The sequence below is a fragment of the Hyla sarda genome, chromosome 1, assembly GCF_029499605.1.
Source record: "Hyla sarda isolate aHylSar1 chromosome 1, aHylSar1.hap1, whole genome shotgun sequence".
Lineage (NCBI taxonomy): Eukaryota > Metazoa > Chordata > Amphibia > Anura > Hylidae > Hyla > Hyla sarda.
In genome coordinates, this window is record NC_079189.1 from 513,310,246 (window position 1) to 513,336,031 (window position 25,786).

Sequence of the window (25,786 nt, forward strand, 5' to 3'; positions counted from 1 at the left end):
TATATGACAAATTCATTGCGACAGCAGGTCCATACACATTAAATTAAAAGTGTAAATAAAAAAGTTGCAAAAAAGAGTCTGAAACTCTGCGCAGCGCCAACTGTGCACCAAATATACACACAAAACCAGCTCTTTAGATAAATGAATTCCCCCTCATTTTCCTTCCTAGATTTTCTAGAGCAATTCTCCAATGCGCAAAAGAGCATTGTTACTATGTGAATATGTCAGGATGGTATTATATAAATGTATTTTTGTAGTAAATCAACAAGTTATATGTATTGAGATGAATAGTGTAAATTAGGTTGATAAATAATCCTCATTTTGTTTTTCCCTTAGGATAGTGAGAAGAAAGGTTTTATGAATAAATTATATGCCATCCAGGAGGTCTGCGTCAGTGTCCAAAATGTTCTTGATGAAGTTGCTTCCATTGGTGAAAGAATAAAGAAGTGAGTATCTAACATAAGGACACTGTATTGGACAGGCCAGCAGTCACAGAGTAGACCAATCTGGTTAATATTAGATAATACTTAAAAGGGGACTCCACCCCTAGACATCTTATTCCCTATCCAAAGGATAGGGGATAAGACGTCTGATGGTGGGGGTACTGCGGCTGGGAACCCCCACAATCTCTCCAGCAGCCCCCCCCCCACCCCCCGTCATCTGGTGCACGGAGAATCGCAACGTCACGGCCCCACCGCCTTGTGACGTCCCTTCCAACAGACTTGCATTAAGGGGGCGGGACGTAACCGTGACATCACGATCCTCCGGCCCCTGCATCGACAGTTATCAGGCACCAGATGCACCAGATGACAGGGGGTGCTGCAGGAGAGATCGCGGGGGTGGATAGGGGATACGATGCCTAGGGGCAGAGTACCCCTTTAAGGCTAAACCATGAACAAAAAGTTTATTTTATCTGCGCTGTAGAACACCCTTAGAAGGGGATATGAACTATCTCCATGTGGTGTATTATGCAGGATTTTTTAATATGTTATTAAGTGTAATCATTCAAATCAAGGGTCAAGACTGGCAAAGATCATGCAATACAAACAGACTAATAAAGGTAAGGGTTGGCAACTATCAATAAGTGAAGTGGGGGGAGGGGGGGGGGGGGGGAGTCCCATAACCTATGCACCAAATAGCTGTCTTGCGCCCAGCCCTTGAAGTTACATACTGCTATGGAGAGCTTGTTGGCAACAAGCTCTCCATAGGCACAGGCGGCATCCATTTACATATGCATTCTATGTGTACCTTTCATGACAGTATACAGTAAGTAAGTGAACACATGGAACACATACTGGATTGTTGTCTACTCTGTATAATATATGAATTATGTATTTGTTTTTTAATGATCAAGGCAGCAAGTGCTATGATAGTGTAAATGAAGCACTAAATGGGAATATGCAAAGGAGACCATTGAAGCTCCACACACCAGTAAGGGTGTCTCTGCAGGGAGAACTCTTATCCCTTTTACCTAGTCAACAGGCTTCTCACAAGCTAAGCCGGGACTGTCAAGGGACAGCAACTTTGAAACAGCGCTGTCTACAGATGGATTCTCTATCTTTCTGGGGAGATCTCTGGGTTTGCATTAAAGGGATACTCCGCCTCTAGACATCTTAGCACCTATCCAAATCTCAGTGCTGCACCCAACATTTGGCTGCGCCCCGCTCGTGATGTCACTGCCACACCACCTCAATGCAAGTCTATGGGGGGGGGGGGGACGTGACGGCCATCATGTCCCCTCCCATAGACTTGCACTGAGGGGGCCTGGCCATGACGTCACAAGTGAGGCGTGGCCGTGATTTCATGAGCCTCCGCCTCGCATTGCCAGTCACCCAGCATGGAGCAAAGTTGTCTGGGGTTGCATCGGATGTCTGGGATGCTGCAGCCAAGATCATGGGGGTCCCCAGCGGCAGGACCCCCGCGATCAGACATCTTATCCCCTATCCTTTGGATAGGGTAGAAGATGTCTAGGGGCGGAGTACCCCTTTATATGCCAATGAGTTCCTAAAACTCTGTAACTGGAGTGAAAAACTGATGTTTAGGGAATACAACCTAAAACGGTGGTGTGGAGGAGTGAGCTGCTTTGCATACTAAAAGTAATAAACAGATATAAACTAGATCAATCAATACCAGCTTGTTGACTGTTTCCAATTAGCAGGAGATAGTTTTTCTATGAAAAGTAAGTAAATAGCATAAATCTCTTAATATAAATTGCAAAAGCTCCTAGATTTAGTGACTAGTCTGTATACAGACATTGGTGTTCAATATACCTTCTTAATATGCTGCCTTATGTCTTACAGTAATTTTATCTTAACTTTGTTGGCCCTAGCACATTGTATTAGTACTGCATGTCTTATGCTAATATACATAATGTATAATTCATATCTTCATCGGTTATTGTATATGGCTACAGTACAGCATGTATTAATATGGTTTGATTTATACACATATACATTTGCTCCTGTATGAAGACATGATAGAATGTTATTATTCATGATGAAGAGCTCCACGGTCAATATTCCCAGTTAAGTGTATTATTTCTAGTAAGTGAGTTATTGGGTATTGAGCAATGATTAATAGGTGCCATTGTCTGTAATGTTGTTGAGATACAATTTATTTGGCACCATTTATCTCTGCATTTCCTCTTGTGCACATCCAGGAGGAGGGAATGAAGAGTAATATGCCTGCATGTCTCGTTTAGACATCCGCACTTTATTTGTTATGTCTTTTATTAGATATATGAGAGGATTAGCTGTGTGACTCATGCCATTTTTTTCCATGTAGCACATTCAACTGGACGGTCCCATTCTTAACCTGGCTGGCAATTATCGCCTTGTGTCTGCTCACAGCAGTGCTATATTTTATCCCGCTCAGATACATCGTCCTTCTGTGGGGTAGGTAACAGACTGGTTGAGCTATTGATGCTGCTTACTGATAAGTATTTTTTAAAAGAATGAGTTACAGTAGCTGAAAGATCCATGGCTGAAGAAAAGGGCAGAAAAAAACACAACCAGTCTCTAACAATTCAGGAGATCTGCCGATCTATTGTATACAGACCGCAATTTAAAGCGGACCTGTCACATCAGAGACAAAATAATGAATATGACATTCAGAAAAAGGAGTTGGAACTGGACCACCTCATGTACAGTGCATGTGTCTTTCCAGCCTGCCGGGGCCAAAATAGCAAATCAATTCCACCAAGTGAAGACACAGCATTGGTCATGAGGTAATGCATGTATTCATGTTTGGTGCAATAAACTTCTAGCCCTTTTTGCACCAGACCTCGTGGCCAGTGCTGTGTTCTTACTTGGTGGAATTGATCTAATATATATATACATAACTTACTAGGTCATACAGATTCTCTACCTGTCTCTTTTAGGTGTCTAGCTTCTGTATTTGGCTCACAAATCCCTCTGTACTGCTGCTCACTCATTCTGACATCCACTCCTCAGAAAGGGGTGTGTCCGATGCAAGCACTGAGCCCATCCTCATTCACCATGCATTCACTTCCTCCCTGAGTCTGCTGTGCAGTGTTGAGTCTCTTCATCACCAAAGTCGGTTCTGTAACCCCCTCCGCTCTGTTTTCAGAGTCTGATAGACAGGACAGGAGTGAGCACAGAAGAGTGCTAGCCCTGCCCTTACTTCCTGGACTTTGTCCTTGCTTGTACTTCAGCTGGGACAAATATGATGCTGCAGCCTGAGATGATTATGTTCTGGATGGTGTAGGGACCCCTTGTGATCTTTATTTAAGCCATGGTTTTAATAAAAGCAAAATAAAACTTTTATGAAATAAATAAAATAGGTTAATGTTTTGCCAAGATGTACAACATATAAAAAGTTTTTGATTCTTGAAGTGCTCCTTTGAATTTAGGATTTACTTATGTTTTATGCATATGTTTAATGAATATACCAAAAACAGAACAAAAGATGGATTGCTCTATCTATCGGTCTACCTACCTAATATGTATCTACCTCATATTTCTCTATCTATCTGTCTATCTACCTACCTACCTAGTATTTATCTAGCGCGTATCTCTCTATCCATCTAACGATTGATCTGTCTGTTTGTTTGCCTGTAATTGGGGGCTGGGACATGTAACAACCAACGGGACTTAATTTGTATGTGCTGTGTATATATGTTCATGATGACCATTTGTACTATGCTTGAGAAAGACACTATATCTGTCAACACGCTGCTCTTGATTGTGGTTTAAATAAAGAAGAGGAGATTCTTTGTAACCTCTGAATATGCTGTGATCCTTTAATTGTGATGTTGATTGTGAATGGATTGGCAGCGCAGTTGACCACACGCAAAGCAGAGGACATTCATTGCTAGCTCTTTCTCTATACTGCGTGTACCTAAATATATAGATAGTGCTCATTGATACTCTATCTAATTGGTGTCTGTTCTTTGCAGTTGTGATAGATAGATGGATGGACAGATATGCTGTGGTCTTTATTTAGGTCATCAGCAATGCAACGTTTCGGCTATAGTGTAGCCTTTGTCAAGCATGCTTGACAAAGGCTACACTATAGCCGAAACGTTGCATTGCTGATGACCTAAATAAAGACCACAGCCTTTTTGAAATTGGGAGTCTGCATACTTTTTGCTGTGACCTATACCAATTGGATGTTCTATATCTGGACTGGTTATCCGGATGGTCACGGGCATAAGAGCAGGGACTAGTGCTGTCTTCCTCCTTGGACGTGGATGGACAGATAGATAACTAGATAGAACATAGATAGATGACATTAACAACATTAGACTCTCAGACAGCTTAAAGGGGTACTCCACTGGAAAACATTTTCTTTTAAATCAACTGGTGCCAGAAAGTTAAACAGATTTGTAAATTACTTCTATTTAAAAAAAAAAATCCCAATCCTTCCAGTACTTTTTAGCTGCGGTATAATACACAGGAAGTTCTTTTCTTTTTTAATTTCCTTTCTGCCTGACCACAGGTGCTCTCTGCTGACACCTCCCAAATCCCCATAGCAAACCTCTTTTGCTCTGGACAGTTCCTGACGTGGACAGAGGTGTCAGCAGAGAGCACTGTAGTCATGGAGAAAGGAAATTCAAAAGGAAAAGAACTTCCTGTGTATTATACAGCAGCTGATACCTACTGGAAGGATTGGGATTTTTTAATAGAAGTAATTTGCAAATCTGTTTAACTTTCTGGCACCAGTTGATTGAAAAGAAAATGTTTTCCAGTGGAGTACCCCTTTAATAATGTTGCTAAGAAGAGTTTATGTGTTGCCCTGTTCCTCATGGAGCACTGTATACGTAATGATATTTTATGGTAGGGAGAACAATATAATGTACAATATGCCACGCCAGCACTAAAGAGATTGAAGCAAAGTGTTGGCTCTCTTCACATATTACATACAAAGGTCTTCACAGAAATCTCCCAGACGACATCTCTTCTGCCAAAACACATAACGCAGGGCCAACATATCTAATGCTGCGGCACAATGGCATGACGAATAGTTTGGTTTTAATATTCAGCTATTGAAAGTATAAGTATGTTCCACATTGCGGGCTTATAACACTCAATACAGAAGGCTGAATTGATTTACACAATTCTTTTTTAATGCATATGGAAACTTTTTACATTTTTTAAGCTTGTATACATTGTATACATTTTCCTCCTGAACTGAAAGCAATTTTAACTATAGAGAAACATTAAAGAAAAAAAAGTTTTTAGTGAAGTCATTTAATAGGAAGTAGCACAACAAATTATCAGGGTGATCCAGCAGGGAATCTACCAAAGTTTTAAAGGAAATGTCTCATCAGCAATTTGCATAGTAATGTAATGAGAAGGATCTGATCCTGAGTTCAGGGTTGATATTCCTGTGTACACCGTAGCATCATGTGTTGCTTTGACGACACCCGGTCCTATTAGGGGGCTTAGACCTAGAGCCTATTTCATCTGCTCTTAGCATCCATACCCATTCCAGACAAAGAGATAAAAAGTGGAAGTATGGGAAGGAGAGAAAGGCTGTACTTCTAGTAGTAAATTGGTACATTAAAAATGCGAAAGTACAGACCTTTAGATAAATATATATTGGTGTAGGTAATTAATAGACTAGTTGTATTAATATTATTTATTAGTTAATAAATAAATGTCCAAGCAGGGCCCTTGCTGTAGACTTTATCATAAATATATACACAGGGTATGATAGATTAATACACAAAGTATTACACAGAGTATGATAATTTAAAATAATTCTACAAAAAGTCTGTGGATGTCCAGATAAAAAGTCAATTGTATAAGTACACAGCCACCTATTATATTGTTACTGTATCCAATTTCCAGTACCCTCCACTTTGTGGTAGGTAGAGTTGATGTAATAAAGCCTGTGGTTGATATAATGTAGCTTGCAAATAGTTTTAAAACATAACGATCTACAAATAGAAAAGGCGAGTCACTCACCCAGCTGTACAGTTGTAGTAGACAACGGCGGACGATCCGGTTCGTCCATAGTACGGTAATGGGCAGAGATGGAACGAGGCAGGGGAGAGCTCAGACGCGGCCACGGACCGTTACACGCCCACTGGCGCTTCGTCAGGCCGTATGATCGTCATCACGTAGGCTCTAAGCATTTAATCCCTTTCTGCAACAGAAAGTAACCAGATGGAGACCAACCCTAAAGTGTGTATTAACACTATAAGTGCGTAAACAAAGTATAATAACTAATGGGTAAAAACAAATAAAGCTACTTATACTCATGAGAAGGAAGATAAATATTAACCTATATCTTTAAAGAGGAAAGAAAATTTCATGCAACAAAACAAAGGATTATATGACCTGATAGCAAAGGAATATATAAGGTAATAAATGCTATCATTCCGCCAGAAAAATAGAGAAAAATAAAGAAAAATAAAGAAACTAATGGGAAGAAAAAATGACTAGATGACTAATACTCAATATAGAATTCTCAATAAGGAAAAAATGTGTATATATCACAAGACAATAAATGAAAAAAGTGGAACAGAATAGTAGAGGGAAGCAAAGGAACCAAGGGCATACCTTCATTATTATTCATAATAGGGCCCCATATTCTTCTTTGTCATTCAGACCTAGAATTCCTGTGGCCTCCAATCTAAGGATCCACCTGGATTCCTTGCATAACAAGGTATGGCGTAAATCTTTTCCACTACTAGCTTTTTCTTCCTTTTCTAAAGCTGCAAATTTTATCTCACCTAACCTGTCCCTGTGTTCATTTAGCATATGACTCACAAGTCTAGCTGCTCCCTTACCAGTAATGAAGGATCTCATATGCTCCCGTATCCTGTGGAATAACGGGCGAACCATCTTCCCAATATAATATTTTCCGCAGGGACAGATCAGGCAATACACTACCATTTTAGTTCTACAAATTATCATTTGTTTAACTGAAACTTTATAACTACCTAGGGAGATAGTGTCACTTTTTAGGTTAAGGTCACAAAACCTACAAGTCCCACATGCATAGTTCCCTGGTTTTAGTAGTTCTTGCAACCAATTCAATTCATGTTTAGCATCAGGAACAATACTTTTACGTTTCAGGATTTCTCCTATTGTTTATAGTTTTTTTTGTTACCAGATCAGCAATATCAGGGTCGGTTTGTAAAATGAACCAGTTAGAGTAGATAGATTTTCTAATCTGTTCGTTTAAGGGAGTATTCCTGAAAGAAAAGATCAGAATTTTTATTCTTCCTAGCACCAACATCACTTTCAAGGAGCTGCTCTCTGGATACAGTGTTGATCCTAGCCCTAGCTTGGGCGAGCACATCCTCTAACAAGTAACCTATCTAATAGTTCCTTTTCTTGCTTGTCAAAGGTTGTCGGATCAGAATTGATCCGTTTCAGCCTGACTAGCTGACTATACGGTATACTTGTTTTGGGTTTTTTGGGATGGGATGACTGGAAATGTAGAATGGCATTTTTGGAAGTGTCCTTCCTAAAACCAGAAGTTGTGATGTTATTAATGATCTCAATTTTGACGTCTAGAAATTCTAAAGAATATCCCCCAAAGACCGATGTAAATAACATATTACAGTCATTGATGTCATTGAGATAACAAATGAATTCAGAAAAAAGCTCAGGTGTTCCTGACCAAATGACTAGCACGTCGTCAACGTAACGAAACATTAAAACAATGTACTGTAAAAATGGATTAAGGGGGGTAAAAACATAATTTTTTTCAAAAACACCCAAAAAAATGTTGGCTAGAGAGCAAGAAACTGGGGACCCCATCGCGGTCCCCAGTAATTGCTTATACCATCTGTTCTTGCTCTGGAAACAATTGTTTGTCAAAAGTAATTCTGTTGCCTCCACAACAGAATTGTGTAGATTTCTCTGTAGAGGACAAAAATGTCCTCAAAGCCTGCACACCCGTATCCTGAGGGATACGGGTGTACAGGCTTTCGACATCAATTGAGGCTAAACTCCACCCCTCTTGCCATTCAACTGTACTAAGGTTGGTTATAAGATCGCCCAAGTCCTTCACATATGTTGGAATATATTTCAATAATGGGGCTACTAACCAATCAATGTAGCCTGACAAGGCTTGAGTTGGAGATCCCACTGCAGCAACGATGGGGCGTCCAGGGGGGGGGATACTGTTTCTTATGAGTTTTGGGCAGGATATAAATATATGGCTTGGATGGATTTTCCGGTATAATTTGGATGCAGTTTTTTCCCCAATAATGCCCAGTTCAACGTATTTTCTCAAAAAAGAACGGACTTTGTCTAAGATTTTACGTGTGGGGTCGATCGATAACTCTTGGTATACCATAGTGTTACTTAACTGTTTGTTCAATTCGTTGTCGTAGTCTTGCCTCCACCACACAACAACAGATCCACCCTTGTCTGCTTTAGATACTGTAATTTGTTCGTTATTCCTTAGCCAGTCTAAAGCTTTCTTTTCCTTTTTAGTAATGTTCCAACCAGCCTGGGGGTATATCAGAGCCTTTAGATCTTTACATACTGCATCAAAGAATACTTCAGTTGGACTCCCAGAAATAGCTGGGGGATTAAAGGTAGATTGGTTCCCACCTTGAAAATAATTATTCTCATTATTGATACAGTCAAGGAAATCCTCCGTAACAATACCTTCTCCTTCATCCCAAAGTTCCATCAAATCTTTCATGGGGGCATAGTCATCAGATTCCAACCCATTTACGACCCAAAATCCTAAGGGGCCGATAGAACACTAAACCTCTCCTTCAAGTAGTTTTTTTCTTTTCAGGAATTTTTTTCTGTTTTTGAACTATAATGAAATAATTCTTTAAATTTAATTTTCCTACCGCCTTAAAAAGTTCTTCTTTAAATATGGAGAAATTAAAATTATCTTTTAACCCAAAATTGAGCCCTTTGTTAAGGACTTGTACACATTCATGCGGTAATATGATGTCAGTAAAATTAACTACTAAATTGTTGTTGGTTCCTCCCTCCATGATATGGTTTTCCTTTTGAATGATTTTTTCAGACTTTTTTCTCCTTCTCCCTCTTCTGTTTTTTTTTCCTTTTCCCATATACTCTCTCCGGTCCCCCGAATTTGTACTGGCTGACATCATTTCACCTTCCTCCGGGCTCGAATCCGAGTCTGTGGTGAAATAATCCGATGCTTTGGTTTTATTCATTTTTTTGTACTGATAATTCTGTTTCCCCTTTTTATAACTATTTTTAGGTTGTGAACCTTTACCTTTATTTTTATTCCAGGAAAACACTTGCTTTTGATCAAAATCTTTTTTTGTCCCTAAGTAGTTTATCTTTTTTAATTTCTTTTATTGAAGCTTGTAAAACGACAAGCTTTTTTTCTAAGCGATTTTTAACCCCTTCCCGCTATTGGACGTATGCATACGTCCAGGCGAATTACACGTTCGCGCAAATGGACGTATGCATACGTCCAAGCGATCTCCTGCTCTGCCGCGGGCAGCGCAGGAGATCGCGGGTGGGACTCAGCTGTCAATCACAGCCGGAGTCCCACCGCAGCTGCCGGGGCCGCGATCGCGCCGGTCCCGGCAGCATTAACCCCATAGATGCCGTGATCAGTCTGATCACGGCATCTATGGTGTTTGCAGGGGGAGCGCTCTCCCCCTGCCCATCAACGGCGGCGCCGCGATAAAATAAGGGGGATCGGGGGTGTCCAAGACACCCTCGATCCCCCTTGAAGAGATAGGAGTGAGGTGGCAGGGTTGCCACCCCTCCTATCCCTGCTATTGATCAGCGGAGCGGCCGACCAATAGCAGACTGGGGGCGGGGGGGGGGGTTAAAGTTCGGTTCCCCGCGCTATGCCCGCCCATCGGTGTCCGGGCACAGCGGGGGGAACCGTGTAGTAGCGGCGGCGGCGGCAGCGGCGGTCACTTACCCGGCGGCGGAGCTCCAGATGACGGCGGCGGCTGTGATCACGGCGGCGGTGGAAGTGAGTATGACGCCGCGTGTCCAGGAGTCTGTTGCCTAGCAACATCTGCAGGGCGACAGTTTAGAGAGTGGTCTCTAAACTGTCGCCCTCCAGGTGTTGCAAAACTACAACTCCCACCATGCCTTGACAGCTGTTTGCTGTGTTGGCATGCTGGGAGTTGTAGTTTTGCAAGATTTAGAGGGGTTCAGGCTAGAGATCACTGACAGTGGTCTCTAAACTGTAGCCCTCCAGATATTACAAAACTACAACTCCCAGCATGCTCAGACAGCAGTTTGCTGTCTTAGCATGCTGAGATTTGTAGTTTTGCAACATCTGGAGGGCCACAGTTTAGAGACCACTGTCAGTGATCTCCAGCCTGAACCCCTCTAAATCTTGCAAAACTACAACTCCCAGCATTCAGGAACAGCAAATGGCTGTCTCGGCATGCTGGGAGTTGTACTTGCGTGCCTCCAGCTGTTGCATAACTACATCTCCCAGCATTCCCTTTGGCAATCAGTACATGCTGAGAGTTGTAGTTCTGCAACAGCTGGAGGCACACTGGTTGGGAAATACCGAGTTAGGTAATAGGTTCTATTACCTAACTCAGTATTTTCCAACCAGTGTGCCTCCAGCTGTTGCAAAACTACAACTCCCAGCATGCACGTTCTGTCAGTGCATGCTGGGAGTTGTAGTTTTGCCCCCCCCCCCCTCCCATGTGAATGTACAGGTTACATTCACACTGGCGGCGGATTACAGTGAATTCCCTGCTTCAGGTTTGAGCTGCAGCAGCCGCAGCTCAAACTCCTAGCGGGAGACTCAGTGTAATCCGCCGTCAGTGTGAATGTAACCTAAAAACACTACACTAACATAAAATAAAGAGTAAAACACTACATATACACACGTACACTGCCCCCCCCCACCACCACCACCCCTTCCCCCCCAATAAAAATGAAAAACGTATCCTACAGCAGTGTTTCCAAAACGGAGCCTCCAGCTGTTGCAAAACAAAAACTCCCAGCATTTCCGGACAGCCATTGACTGTCCAAGCATGCTGGGAGTTTAGCAACAGCTGGAGGCACCCTGTTTGAGAATCACTGGTGTAAAATACCCCTATGTCCACCCCTATGCAAATCCCTAATTTAGGCCTCAAATGCGCATGGTGCTCTCACTTTGGAGCCCTGTCGTATTTCAAGGCAACAGTTTAGGGCCACATATGGGGTATCGCCGTACTCGGGAGAAATTGCCTAACAAATTTTGGGGGGCTTTTTCTCCTTTTACCCCTTATGAAAAGGTAAAGTTGGGGTCTACACCAGCATGTTAGTGTAAAAAAAATACATTTTTGTACACTAACATACTGGTGTTGCCCCATACTTTTAAATTTCACAAGCGGTAAAAGAAAAAAAGCCTCCAAAATTTGTAACGCAATTTCTCCTGAGGACGGAGATACCCCATATGTGGGCGCAAAGTGTTCTGGGGACGCACAACAAGGCTCAGAAGGGAGAGTGCACCATGTAAATTTGAGGTCTAAATTGGTGATTTACACAGGGGTGGCTGATTTTACAGCGGTTCTGACATAAGTGCAAAACAATAAATACCCACATGTGACCCCATTTTGGAAACTACACTCCTCACGGAATGTAACAAGGGGTACAGTGAGCATTTACGCCCTACAGGTGTCTGACAGATCTTTGAAACAGGGGTCTGTGAAAATGAAAAATAAAATTTTTAATTTGCACAGCCCACTGTTCCAAAGATCCGTCAAATGCCAGTGGGGTGTAAATTCTCCCTGCACCCCTTATTACCTTCCGTGAGGGGTGTAGTTTTAAAAATGGGGTCACATGTGGGGGGTCCACTGTTCTGGCACCACGGGGGGCTTTGGAAATGTACATGGCCAAATTCTCTCTCCAAAAGCTCAATGATGCTCCTTCTCTTCTGAGCATTGTAGTTCGCCCCCAGTGCACTTCACGTCCACTTATTGGGTATTTCCATACTCAGAAGAGATGGGGTTACAAATTTTGGGGGGTATTTTCTGCTATTATCCCTTGTAAAAATGTAAAATTTGGGGGAAAACAAGCATTTTAGTGTAAAAAAAATATATTTTTTTTTTTACATGTGCAAAAGTCGTGAAACACCTGTATTAAGGTTCACTTTACCCCTTGTTACGTTCCCCAAGGGGTCTAGTTTCCAAAATGGTATGCCATGTGTTTTTTTTTTTCTGTCCTGGCACCATAGGTGCTTCCTAAATGCGGCATGCCCCCAGAGCAAAATTTGCTTCCAAAAAGCCAAATGTGACTCCTTCTCTTCTGAGACCTGTAGTGCGCCAGCAGAGCACTTTTCATCCCCATATTGGGTGTCTTCTGAATCGGGAGAAATTGGGCTTCAAATGTTGGGGGGTATTTTCTGCTATTACCTTTTTTAAAAATGTAAAATTTTTGCTAAACCAAGCATTTTTGGTAAAAAAAAAATTTTTTTTTTTACATATGCAAAAGTCGTGAAACACCTGTGGGGTATTAAGGTTCACTTTATCCCTTGTTACGTTCCTCAAGGAGTCTAGTTTCCAAAATGGTATGCCATGTCATTTTTTTTTTGCTGTCCTGGCACCATAGGGGCTTCCTAAATGCGACATGCCCCCCGAGCAAAATTTGCTCTCAAAAAGCCAAATATGACTCCTTCTCTTCTGAGCATTGTAGTTCGCCCGTAATGCACTTCAGGTCAACTTATGGGGTACCTCCATACTCAGAAGAGATGGGGTTACAAATTTTGGGGGGTATTTTCTGCTATTAATCCTTGCAAAAATGTGAAATTTGGGGGGAAACACACATTTTAGTGAAATTTTTTTTTTTTTTTTTTACATATGCAAAAGTCATGAAACACCTGTGGGGTATTAAGGCTCACTTAATTCCTTTTTACGTTCCTCAAGGGGTCTAGTTTCCAAAATGGTATGCCATGTTTTTTTTATTTGCTGTTTTGGCACCATAGGGGCTTCCTAAATGCAACATGCCCCCAAAAAACCATTTCAGAAAAACGTACTCTCCAAAATCCCCTTGTCGCTCCTTCGCTTCTGAGCCCTCTACTGCGCCCGCCGAACAATTTACATAGACATATGAGGTATGTGCTTACTCGAGAGAAATTGGGCTACAAATTCAAGTATAAATTTTATCCTTTTACCCCTTGTAAAAATTCAAAAATTGGGTCTACAAGAACATGCAAGTGTAAAAAATGAAGATTTTGAATTTTCTCCTTCACTTTGCTGCTTTTCCTGTGAAACACCTAAAGGGTTAAAACACTTACTGAATGTCATTTTGAATACTTTGGGGGGTGCAGTTTTTGTAATGGGGTCATTTATGGGGTATTTCTAATATGAAGACCCTTCAAATCCACTTCAAACCTGAACTGGTCCATGAAAAATAGCGAGTTTGAAAATTTTGTGAAAAATTGTAAAATTGCTGCTGAACTTTGAAGCCCTCTGGTGTCTTCCAAAAGTAAACACTTGTCAATTTTATGATGAAAATATAAAGTAGACATATTGTATATGTGAATCCAAAAAAAATAATATTTGGAATATCCATTTTCCTTACAAACAGAGAGCTTCAAAGTTAGAAAAATGCAAAATTTTCAATTTTTTCATCAAATTTTGGGATTTTTCACCAAGAAAGGATGCAAGTTACCACAAAAATTTACCACTATGTTAAAGTAGAATATGTCACGAAAAAACAATCTCGGAATCAGATTGATAAGTAAAAGCATTCCAGAGTTATTAATGTTTAAAGTGACAGTGGTCAGATGTGCAAAAAAGGGCTGCGTCCTAGAGGTGAAAATGGGCTGTGTCCTTAAGGGGTTAAAAGCTGCAAATTGTTGGTCTGTAAGTCTGGTTTTTAACTCTTGCTTCGCTCTACACAAATCTCTGGTTACCACTTCATATTCAATTCTATTTTGCTCCAACACTAAATTCTGTAAATTAAATGAATGTTGTAAATTAAGTTCTTCCCATTTTCTTACAAAATCTGGGCTATCAGTAAATTGCGAAGGTGGCTTAAAAGGTCTTAACCCTCTCGGGGTCCTGTTATTGTGACTATAGGCTTGAAGTGAACTTACAGTCCAAAACATCCTAGTTTCCCTTTCAGCCAGTGTAGCAATTCTGAATTCTAAGGTTTTGGTGCTAATCATGTGTATTTCCTCCTTCTTCTTACAAGCAGAGAAGAACTCCCCTGCCTCAGCCCTTCCCGCACTGAATGTGCTACAGGTGGCTCCCTCAGTGCATTCCATATCCATGTTGCAATCCTAGTAAACTGTATGTAGACTGTATAATGATGTACTCAAATCCAAGAAGACAATAGAAAGAAGTATGTGAACCGTACAAGACAATAGGATGGGCACTATCAATCAGTCCACTATCAGAACAAAGGTGCAATGGCGTTCAGCTGCACGGAGCCAAAATATCGGGAGGTGCTCCAGCCTATAAACAGTCCTAGTTCCAAAAAACGATCCACAAATAGAAAAGGCGAGTCACTCACCCAGCTGTACAGTTGTAGTAGCCGACGGCGGACGATCCGGTTAGTCCATAGTACGGGAACAGGCAGAGATGGAACGAGGCAGGGGAGAGCTCAGATGCGGCCATGGACCGTTACACGCCCACTGGCGCTTCGTCAGGCTGTATGATCGTCATCACGTAGGCTCTAAGTATTTAACCCCTTTCTGCAACAGAAAGTAACCAGGTGGAGACAACCCTAAAGTGTGTATTAACACTATAAGTGCGTGAACAAACTATAATAACTAATAGTGGGTTAAAAACAAATAAAGCTACTTATACTCATGAGAAGGAAGATAAATATTAACCTATATCTTTAAAGAGGAAAGAAAATTTCATGCACCAAAACAAAGGATTATATGACCTGATAGCAAAGGAATATATAAGGTAATAAATGCTATCATTCCGCCAGAAAAATAGAGAAAAATAAAGAAAAATAAAGAAACTAATGGGAAGAAAAAATGACTAGATGACTAATACTCAATATAGAATTCTCAATAAGGAAAAAATGTGTACATATCACAAGACAATAAATGAAAAAAGTGGAACAGAATAGTAGAGGGAAGCAAAGGAACCAAGGGCATACCTTCATTATTATTCATAATAGGGCCCCATATTCATCTTTGTCATTCAGACCTAGAATTCCTGTGGCCTCCAATCTAAGGATCCACCTGGATTCCTTGCATAACAAGGTATGGCGTAAATCTTTTCCACTACTAGCTTTTTCTACTTTTTCTAAAGCTGCAAATTTTATCTCACCTAACCTGTCCCTGTGTTCATTTAGCATATGACTCACAAGTCTAGCTACTCCCTTACCAGTAACAAATGATAACTTGTAGAACTAAAATGGTAGTGTATTGCCTGATCTGTCCCTGTGGAAAATATTATATTGGGAAGACGGTTCGCCCGTTATTCCACAGGATACGGGAGCATATGAGATCCTTCATTACTGGTAAGGGAGCAGCTAGACTTGTGAGTCATATGCTAAATGAACATAGGGTTAGGTGAGATACAATTTGCAGCTTTAGAAAAAGTAGAAAAAGCTAGTAGTGGAAAAGATTTACGCCATACCTTGTTATGCAAGGAATCCAGGTGGATCCTTAGATTGGAGGCCACAGGAATTCTAGGTTTGAATGACAAAGAAGAATATGGGGCCCTATTATGAATAATAATGAAGGTATGCCCTTGGTTCCTTTGCTTCCCTCTACTATTCTGTTCCACTTTTTTCATTTATTGTCTTGTGATATGTACACATTTTTTCCTTATTGAGAATTCTATATTGAGTATTAGTCATCTAGTCATTTTTTCTCCCATTAGTTTCTTTATTTTTCTTTATTTTTCTCTTTTTTTCTGGCGGAATGATAGCATTTATTACCTTATATATTCCTTTGCTATCAGGTCATATAATCCTTTGTTTTGGTGCATGAAATTTTCTTTCCTCTTTAAAGATATAGGTTAATATTTATCTTCCTTCTCATGAGTATAAGTAGCTTTATTTGTTTTTACCCACTATTAGTTATTATAGTTTGTTCACGCACTTAGTGTTAATACACACTTTAGGGTTGGTCTCCACCTGGTTACTTTCTGTTGCAGAAAGGGGTTAAATACTTAGAGCCTACGTGATGACGATCATACGGCCTGAAGAAGCGCCAGTGGGCGTGTAACGGTCCGTGGCCGCGTCTGAGCTCTCCCCTGCCTCGTTCCATCTCTGCCCGTTCCCGTACTATGGACTAACCGGATAGTCCGCCGTCGGCTACTACAACTGTACAGCTGGGTGAGTGACTCGCCTTTTCTATTTGTGGATCGTTTTTTGGAACTAGGACTGTTTATAGGCTGGAGCACTCCCCGATATTTTGGCTTCGTGCAGCTGAACGCCATTGCACCTTTGTTCTGATAGTGGACTGATTGATAGTGCCCATCCTATTGTCTTGTGCGGTTCACAGTTTTAAAACATAGTTTGGTGCTCTGCACCACTCACCGCACAGCTACACAGGAGAGCACTTCGGGGTGATGTTTCAGCTTCGTGACGGACCTCGCTCCTGCAGACAGGCATGGCTATGCAGCTGGCCCGGAGATGGTATCCGCGCGGCATGTAAGGTCACACCGTCTTCCCGGAGTGGCATGAACTTGCGTCCGGCCTGTAGATGGATGCGGTGGAGAAGCGGTGAGTGGGAATGCAGACTGGCGGCGTACTCGTAGATCCAGCAGCAGAAAGCGTGCGTCTGAACAGTGGTCCCTGCACTGGGGGATTCCAGCTGTTGCAAATGTGAACACAGGTCTTTAAAGGACATCTGCAGTGCTGGGCAAAAAAACCTTTTTTTTACCTCATTTAATAGGTCTTTGAAAGACCTTTCCAATGATATCTCCCCGTCAAAATTGGCCCAGCCGTTCTCCCGTTATCAGCACACAAATTACTGAGAAGTGAAAGTAAAACTACATCTCCCATCATGCCTTGTGCTTACTTCCTGTAAGCTGCTGCCCTCCCCCTGTTCTATCCCCCGAGCAAATTATAATATTGTAATGCCCCCATCTCCCTCTCCTATGCATATACCCTCCCCTTCTGCTCATCTCCCCCTCCCCATGCTGCTCCTGTCCAGTGATGAAGCAGCTGCCTCCGTGCTCATGTTAGATCCTAACTATATAGACAGACAGTCTGCATAGCTAGAATCAGCAGTGTCGGCACTGGGAAGTGGATAGTGAAAGTAAAAATGGTAAAAAACATAATTGTTGTCTACAAAATTGTCCTGATAGGGGTCCCTCCATCTTTTTCACAACTACAACTCCAAGCATGCCCAGTTATTTTTTATGCTGTTCGGGCATGCTGGGAATTGCAGTGGTGCAGCTGTTGCAAGACTACAAATACCAGTATGCCCTGTCACCTTTCTGCTGTATGTGCATGCTTGGAGTTGCAGAAGTGACTCCAGCTGTTGCAAGACTACACATCCCTGCATGCCCTGACAGCTTTCTGCTGTTCGTGCATGCTTGGATTTGCAGCGGTGCCTCCAGCTGTTGCAAGACTAAAAATCTCAGCATGTGTGATCCAGTGTATACAGCAGAGCTGGGTGTGTGATCGAGTGTTTACAGCAGAGTCGAGTGTGTGATCATATGTATACAGCAGAGCCGAGTGTGCGATCATATGTATACAGCAGAGCCGAGTGTGTGATCAAGTGTATACAGCAGAGCCGAGTGTGTGATCGAGTGTATACTGTAGAGCCGAGTGTGTGATCGAGTGTATACAGCAGAGCCGAGTGGGTGATCAAGTGTATACAGCAGAGCCGAGTGTGTGATCGAGTGTATAAAGCAGAGCCTAGTGTGTGATCATATGTATACAGCAGAGCCGAGTGTGTGATCATATGTATACAGCAGAGCCAAGTGTGTGATTGTGTGTATACAGCAGAGCCGAGTGTGTGATCGAGTGTATACAGGAGAGCCGAGTGTGTGATTGTGTGTATACAGCAGAGCCGAGTGTGTGATTGTGTGTATACAGCAGAGTGGAATGTGTGATTATGTGTATACAGCAGAGCCGAGTGTGTGATCGAGTGTATACAGCAGAGCGGAATGTGTGATTATGTGTATACAGCAGAGCCGAGTGTGTGATCGAGTTTATAAAGCAGAGCCTAGTGTGTGATCATATGTATACAGTAGAGCCGAGTGTGTGATCATATGTATACAGCAGAGCCAAGTGTGTGATTGTGTGTATACAGCAGAGCCGAGTGTGTGATCGAGTGTATACAGGAAAGCCGAGTGTGATTGTGTGTATACAGCAGAGCCGAGTGTGTGATTGTGTGTATACAGCAGAGCGGAATGTGTGATTATGTGTATACAGCAGAGCCGAGTGTGTGATCGAGTGTATAAAGCAGAGCCTAGTGTGTGATCATATGTATACAGCAGAGCTGAGTGTGTGATCATATGTATACAGCAGAGCCGAGTGTCTGATTGTGTGTATACAGCATAGCCGAATGTGTGATCGAGTGTATACAGGGGAGCCGAGTGTGATTGTGTGTATACAGCAGAGTCGAGTGTGTGATCGTGTGTATACAGCAGAGCTGAGTGTGTGATCGAGTGTATACAGCAGAGCAGAGGCTCTGCTGTATACACTGGATCACACACTTGGCTCTGCTGTATACACACGATCGCACACTCGGCTCTGCTGTATACACACAATTACACACTCGGCTCTGCTGTATACACACAATCACATTCGGCTCTCCTGTATACACTCAATCACACAAGTAATCTCCTGGGAGTTGTAGTTCACCAACACCTATATTGTATCTCTATAGTCTCCTGGGAGTTGTAGTTCACCAACTCCTCTATTGTATCAGTAGTCTCCTGGGATTTGTAGTTCACCAACACCTCTATTGTATCTGTAGTTTCCTGGGATTTGTAGTTCACCAACACCTCTATTGTATCTCTGTAGTTTCCTGGGAGTTGTAGCTCACCAACACCTATATTGTATCTCTGTAATCTCCTGGGAGGTAGTTCACCAACTCCTCTATTGTATCAGTAGTCTCCTGGGAGTTGTAGTTCATACACTAGTGTTTCCCAACCAGGGTGCCTCCAGATGTTGCAAAACTACTACTACCAGCATTCCCTGGTTGGGAAACACTGGCATACACACACACACATAACAGGGACTACAACTCCCAGCATGTGTCATTCAGTAGTCCCCCCCCCACACACACACACAGAAATCATCTCCAGTATGATATTTATTCCCTGTAGTCTATACACCACCAGCCCCTGCAGTGTAATATGTCTCCTATGTCTCCTTCACACACGTCCTCCCCTCCCCCCCTCCATGCTCTGTGGTTTGCTCTGTGTTTCCCCCGTGAAAATTTGAAAACTCCCCGTGATAAATGAGGTCCTGTGTAGACAGAACAGGGGAGGGGGGAGGAGCTGTGGACGTCCTCATTCTCCCCCTGCTTGAATCTTACAGATAGGAGACAGAAAGAGATTACAGATAGGGGCGTTTCTGAGGCTGAGCCTATGTCTGCCTCAGAAAGTGCCCGCTTATGCATATGCATAAGCAGGGAGGACCCGACGGAGGCTAGGGGGAGCACAAACGCTGCTGGGAGGAAGAGATCTCCGTCCCCAAGATGGCGGCTGCAATGTAATGAATAGGGGATGAATATCTCAGAAACGGCTGCATATAGGTAAATAGAACTATTTGACTGAATTGTATAACTTTTGTTTGGGGAACATTTGGGCAGGGATTTTTGACCACTACAGTTGTCCTTTAATTGGAGGTGGTCTGTGTTATTGGGGTGAGTACATCGGTTAAACGCGTTTCGAGGTGATCCCTGCTTCAGTAGCGATAAAATATATTGCTTCTGAAGAAGAGGTCACCCCAAAACGTGTTTAGTGGTGTATACACCCCAATAACACAGACCACGACAAGTAAAGACCTGTGTTCACATTTGCAACAGCTGGAACCCCCCCAGTACAGGGACCACTGTTTAGATGTGCGCTTTCTGCTGCTGGATCCACGAGGATGCCGCCTGACTGCATTCCCACTCACCGATTCTCCACCGCATCCATCTACCGGCCGAATTCAAGTTTGTGGAAGATGCTGTGACCTTATACGCCAAGGGGATACCATCTCCGTGCATAGCAATGCCAGTCTGCAGGAGCGAGATCCGTCACAAAGCTGAAACATCACCCCGGAGTGCTCTCCTGTGTAGCGGTGCGGTGAGTGGTGCAGAGCACCAAACTATGTTTTAAAACTATTTACAAGCTACATTATATCATCCACAGGCTTTATTACATCAATTACTACCATTCACTAACTCTACCTACCACAAAGTGGAGGGTACCGGAAATTGGATACAGTAACAATATAATAGGTGGCTATCATACTCTGTGTAATACTTTGTGTATTAATCTATCATACCCTGTGTATATATTTATGATAAAGTCCACAGCAAGGGCCCTGCTTGGACATTCATCTATTAACTAATAAATAATATTATTGTAATACTTCCTATACAACTAGTCTATTCTATGCCTACACCAATATCTATCTATCTAGAGGTCTGTACTTTCGCATTTTTATTTTTATTAATTTTATTTGGCACAAAGGGTTACGTGCAACACAAGCAACTCGGTATATATTATATATATAGATAGATAGATAGATAGTGTGAGTCCCCCCAGTCCTCGTTCTTTTTAAATTGGTAAATTAGCCTTTGTTATTAGCACAGGAACAAGGCATTTCTGGCCAGTAACTGGCTCTTCATCAGGAACAGTGCGCTGTTCCTGATGAAGGGCCAGTTACTGTCCAGAAATGCGTTGTTCTTGTGCTATTAACAAAGGCTAATTTACCAATTTACTACTAGAAGTACAGTCTTTCTCTTCTTCCAAACCCAGTGCTCTCAATACTTCCACTTCTTATCTCCTTATCTGATTGTTCTACTGTCCTGAGAGAGGTTCGAAGGGAGTACTGCTGCCGGACTTGGTTCATATATTAAAGCTTGTATAGACGTTGTGCTCTGAGCGCAACGCAAATTGGTGAGTAGGAATTATTTCCTATGTATTTTATATTATTGTTTTACGGACTTCACTAGGGGTGCATGCCCTTTTTTCTTTTCTATACCCGTTCCAGGTGCACATAAATACCTTGCTATTCTGCTTAGGCCTCGTTAAATGTTCATTTTATCTCCACTCAATTCCATGTTACTCCTGGTTTATTCTATCTGTGTTTTCTGACCTTGGCTTCTTATATGTTTATTCTCTGCTGTGTGATTTGGTTTCTGTGCTGCTATCTTGGTTTTGACCCAGCTTGTTAGATTACTCTATTTCTGTTTGTCCATTTTACCCCATTGTTTTGTACTTTGTTCTGTGTCTGTTAATCCTTTGTGTCCTGATCTGTTTCTCTTACTTGCGTAAAGTCTTGTTTATTGTTTTGTAGTGTGTTACACCCCTGCACTTTATTTCAGCACAGGAGTTGTCAACCAGTGGATCCACTGTTTAGTGTGGGGAAAGTTTTTCTGAGTGAGACCAGGGATACTCTTCTCCCTGACCCAACTTGACAGTAAACTTAAAAAGAGTGATTGAAATGTTTCTGTTTTCTCACTGGTCAGTAAATCATAGATGAAAAGATGATATCATTTGCTATACAACTGTATAGACTGGGACAGGGTTAGCAGAGGGCTGTGGATTGAAAGTGGCTGTACAGTGAAAAACATATCTCCTATGCAAAGGATAATGTGTATGCTTTAGGTGTTATTCATTTATAATGTCCTAATCTACATTTTATACCAGTTTACACAAACTTACCCATCTCTGTACCTCACAGTCACATAGGATAAAATCGTCTTGTACCAATTCACTACTGCCTAATGTTATCTGTACCCGATGTTAGAAATAAGAACTGCATGAATTTGGGAGTTCTATAGATTAAATAGAAGTCAGAAATCTATTATATAAGCGTAGACCTTATCTAGGACCTCACAATATTTTGTTATAATGTTTACTTGTTGCACTACAATCTCAATTATATGGTTAATATATTTAAGCCATGTGTTATTTCTTTCTTTGCAATAATAGGAATTAATAAGTTTACAAAGAAAATTCGCAGTCCGTATACGATTGACAACAATGAGATTCTCGACTTCCTCTCCAGAGTTCCTTCTGATGTGCAGGTGGTAAGTACCAGAGGGTCTGTACACAACAATTGTTCATTTTCTACAAGATAATGCAGGGGAAGAATAACTTGCTGCACAGTTTCTCACTAGAGTTTCTATAACATAATACACAACCATTTTTAGTTAAAGAGAGTAAACCCTCAGTCATTGGTCTCTTTGACCATCTGACATTTAGTAAGGAAAAGATAAGGTATAATGCAATATAAACACTAATAGTTCCAGGTGGAATGGGAAGTAGTGGTATCAAACCTGCCCATTTCCGCCGAATGTGACTAAAGAAAATAAAGGATTAGAAACCACTTTGGAAACCCTTTTTTTTAATTATTTTTTACTCTTCAAAAAACAACAAAGCCATAAAATTGCAACCTGGGAGACTTCAGAGTAGGAATGTCCTGGCAGTATACCTGCACACATTCACTTATTTATTTATTTTTGTCACTTTGTCACTTTTTGCATGATGTGTGTTCACTGGATTGTTAGGATGCGATAGCCCTTCTGGGTGTCCTTCCTAGCGGTCTAGGGGAGGTGTGTGTGGCCATCAGGTTCCTCACCTCCCTGCAAAAACCCAGGTACTCCTGTATGGGCAGGGTACCCACCGTTTACAGCTCTGCAGGCAGATACCTTGGCTAACGCCAAGGGGGATGACGGGAGCATTTGTGGTCCTTTAGTAGCTTTGGCAAAAAGGGACATGGAACCTTGCAGGTACCTTTTGATCCGGAAGCGAAGGGTAAGGTTTGTTGGGGGGGCCTCTCTCCTGTCTGAGAAGGGCTTGCGATAGACCGCATCCTTTGTGCACATTTTTTAGTGTAACACATTTGCACTTTTTCTTGCACTTTGGGTGATTCGAGAGCACGTTCCTCGGCTCTAAAAAAAATAAAGTTCTACCTGGGATCCCACGCTGTCCGCCTCACCAAAAGGTATGGCATTGTCCCCCCCCAAACCATCCGACAGAGACTGTGTCCACCTTGTTATGCGGGTGATAGCCAGGAGAGCAGAGGCCTCTTCCTCTCCCCCGGGCCGCAACTTCTGCAATGGCATCCTCACCTTCTTGTAGTCCACTGAAGCCGTACCCGTGACTGGACACATCTAGGACCGTAACACCCCTAGCCTCCTGGGATACCTGCTCTGAGCAGATCTCAGATGGTGAAGAAGCTCTACTAGCATTACCTGCTTCTGATGTGATCCTTATCATTGCCACGATGAAGGACATGCTCTTACTGCAACGTAAGTCCCTTCTTATGGACATTCATGCTCTCATGTCCCTGCTGCGATCTACTGTAGATGATCTGGGCACCAGAGTTGACCATATAGAGGCAAAATTTGGGGAATTTGCCGATTCCCACAATCAACTTATTGACGCTCGAGATAATATAGCAGATGAGGTGATGGCGCTTTAATTGAAACTAGCCGACCTCGAGGACAGAGGCCAGAGGCCAGCGCTACAATATTAAACTAAGAGGTATACCAGAATCTGTCCTCCTTAGGGACATCCCTGACTGTGTTCGCTCCCTCATTAAATCGGGACTCCCGGACTGTCCCGATCCCGGCCCAAGCACCTCGATGACTCTGTTCCCAGGGATGTATTGGCCAGGGTGCACTTCTACAGAGTGAAAGAATCCCTAATGTCCTCCTCCAGGCAGAATGGGGTCTCCCTGCTCCGTTCCACAAGGTTCTCCTATTTGCTGACCTATCAGCAGTCACCCTACAACTGAGAAAAGTCCTGTCACCTATAACTGCAGCCCGTCAAGCAAAAATGTTGTATCGCTGGGGCTTTCTGGTGCGCCTGCTTGTGCACTACAAGAAAGAACTGCACATCATCAGGACCCTTGCAGAGGATCAGAAGCTCGCATCAGGCTGTGTAGTTTGTGCTCTTTTTTTTGGCAGTGTATGGTTCTCTGATTCTTAGGCTTCAGAATGAACATTCACCCCATGGATATAGATAAACGGTTATCTTTTTTTCTGCAGGTTATGTTTTTGCTAAGCCAACTGTACCAAAACCTATGTTTGATGCTTTTTCTTTGGTTATTCTATTGTTTTCTATGCTATAGCAAAAATCCAATTCAGGGACCTATGTTGCACTACCTGTGTCATCTGGATACAGGCGCCCTCACTGGGAGGTGTGCTGTGCCCCTCTACTGATAGATTTCTTTACCATTATATGCTTATTTCATTGTTGTTCTACAATGGCATTAAAATTAGCTAGTATTAATGTTAATGGTTTGAATAACCATGTGCACAGAGCACATTTATGGAAGGAAGCTCTAGCTTTAAAATGTGATGTCTTATGTATACAGGAGACTCATCTGCTCCATACTGATGCTTTCAGATTAAAACATAGAGTATTCCTTCATGTATACCAAACCCATTTTCCCTCCAAATCAAGGGGAGTAGCGATAGCGATTAAAAATACTGTAGCTTTCTCACCCATCTCTACACACGTTGACCCCTTAGGCAGGTATTTTATCTTTGTTTGTCATGCTAATAATGAACGCTATATCATAGTATCGCTTTCAGTGCCTAATGTGGTGCAACTACTATTTGTGCGCAAACTCTTACAGAAAGTTAATGGCATTAAACAGGGAAAATGTATTCAAAGCGGGGATTACAATATTACCTCTGACGCCACTATTGACACAATCACACACCCTAACCGTCCCCCAGCATCTCTGTCCCAGTTTTTATGGAAGGAAGACCTATATGATGTCTGGCGCATACATCATGCCTCCTCCCGTGATTATACCTACCACTCTGGGGTTCGTAATATGTACTATTGAATTCATATGTTTCTTGTTGATAGACAACTGTTGCCTCGTATTATGACCACATCCATTGAAACAATCAAATTGTCGGATCATGCCGCATTAATGTCTCACCTACCTACATATGGAGGAGCAATCCCTTTTTGCTCTCTCACCACACACATAGGAATAATATAGGGGCGTATTTGAAGGAATACTTCTTGCACAATAACACTCCCACTGTTTCCCCACTTTATGCAATGCTTATAAAGCATATATCCGAGGGTCATTTATAAAACAGGGTGCGATAAATAAACAGCGAAATGTGCAACTTAATGATTTACTAAAGCAGATCAAGGAACTTGACGCCCATAATAAAGCCTCCCCTTCAGTGAACTTTGAGGAAATGATCTAAGGGACTTGATGCCCACTACTTATAAAAAGGCCTTCCGCAACACAAAGGCCTCTTATTATTCCCAAAATAATAA

General features: G+C 42.1%; 1 protein-coding gene across 6 annotated transcripts in view; it reads left to right on the forward strand.

The window, feature by feature from the left end:
- Positions 1–25,786, forward strand: part of MCTP1 (multiple C2 and transmembrane domain containing 1) — an 822,947-nt gene that overhangs the window by 785,097 nt on the left and 12,064 nt on the right. For all 6 annotated transcript variants that reach the window (XM_056537887.1, XM_056537932.1, XM_056537877.1 and 3 more), the window contains 3 exons: positions 337–446; positions 2,785–2,894; positions 22,463–22,560. In XM_056537887.1, coding sequence (XP_056393862.1) covers positions 337–446; positions 2,785–2,894; positions 22,463–22,560 — 318 coding nt within the window. The remainder of the gene's footprint in view (positions 1–336; positions 447–2,784; positions 2,895–22,462; positions 22,561–25,786) is intronic.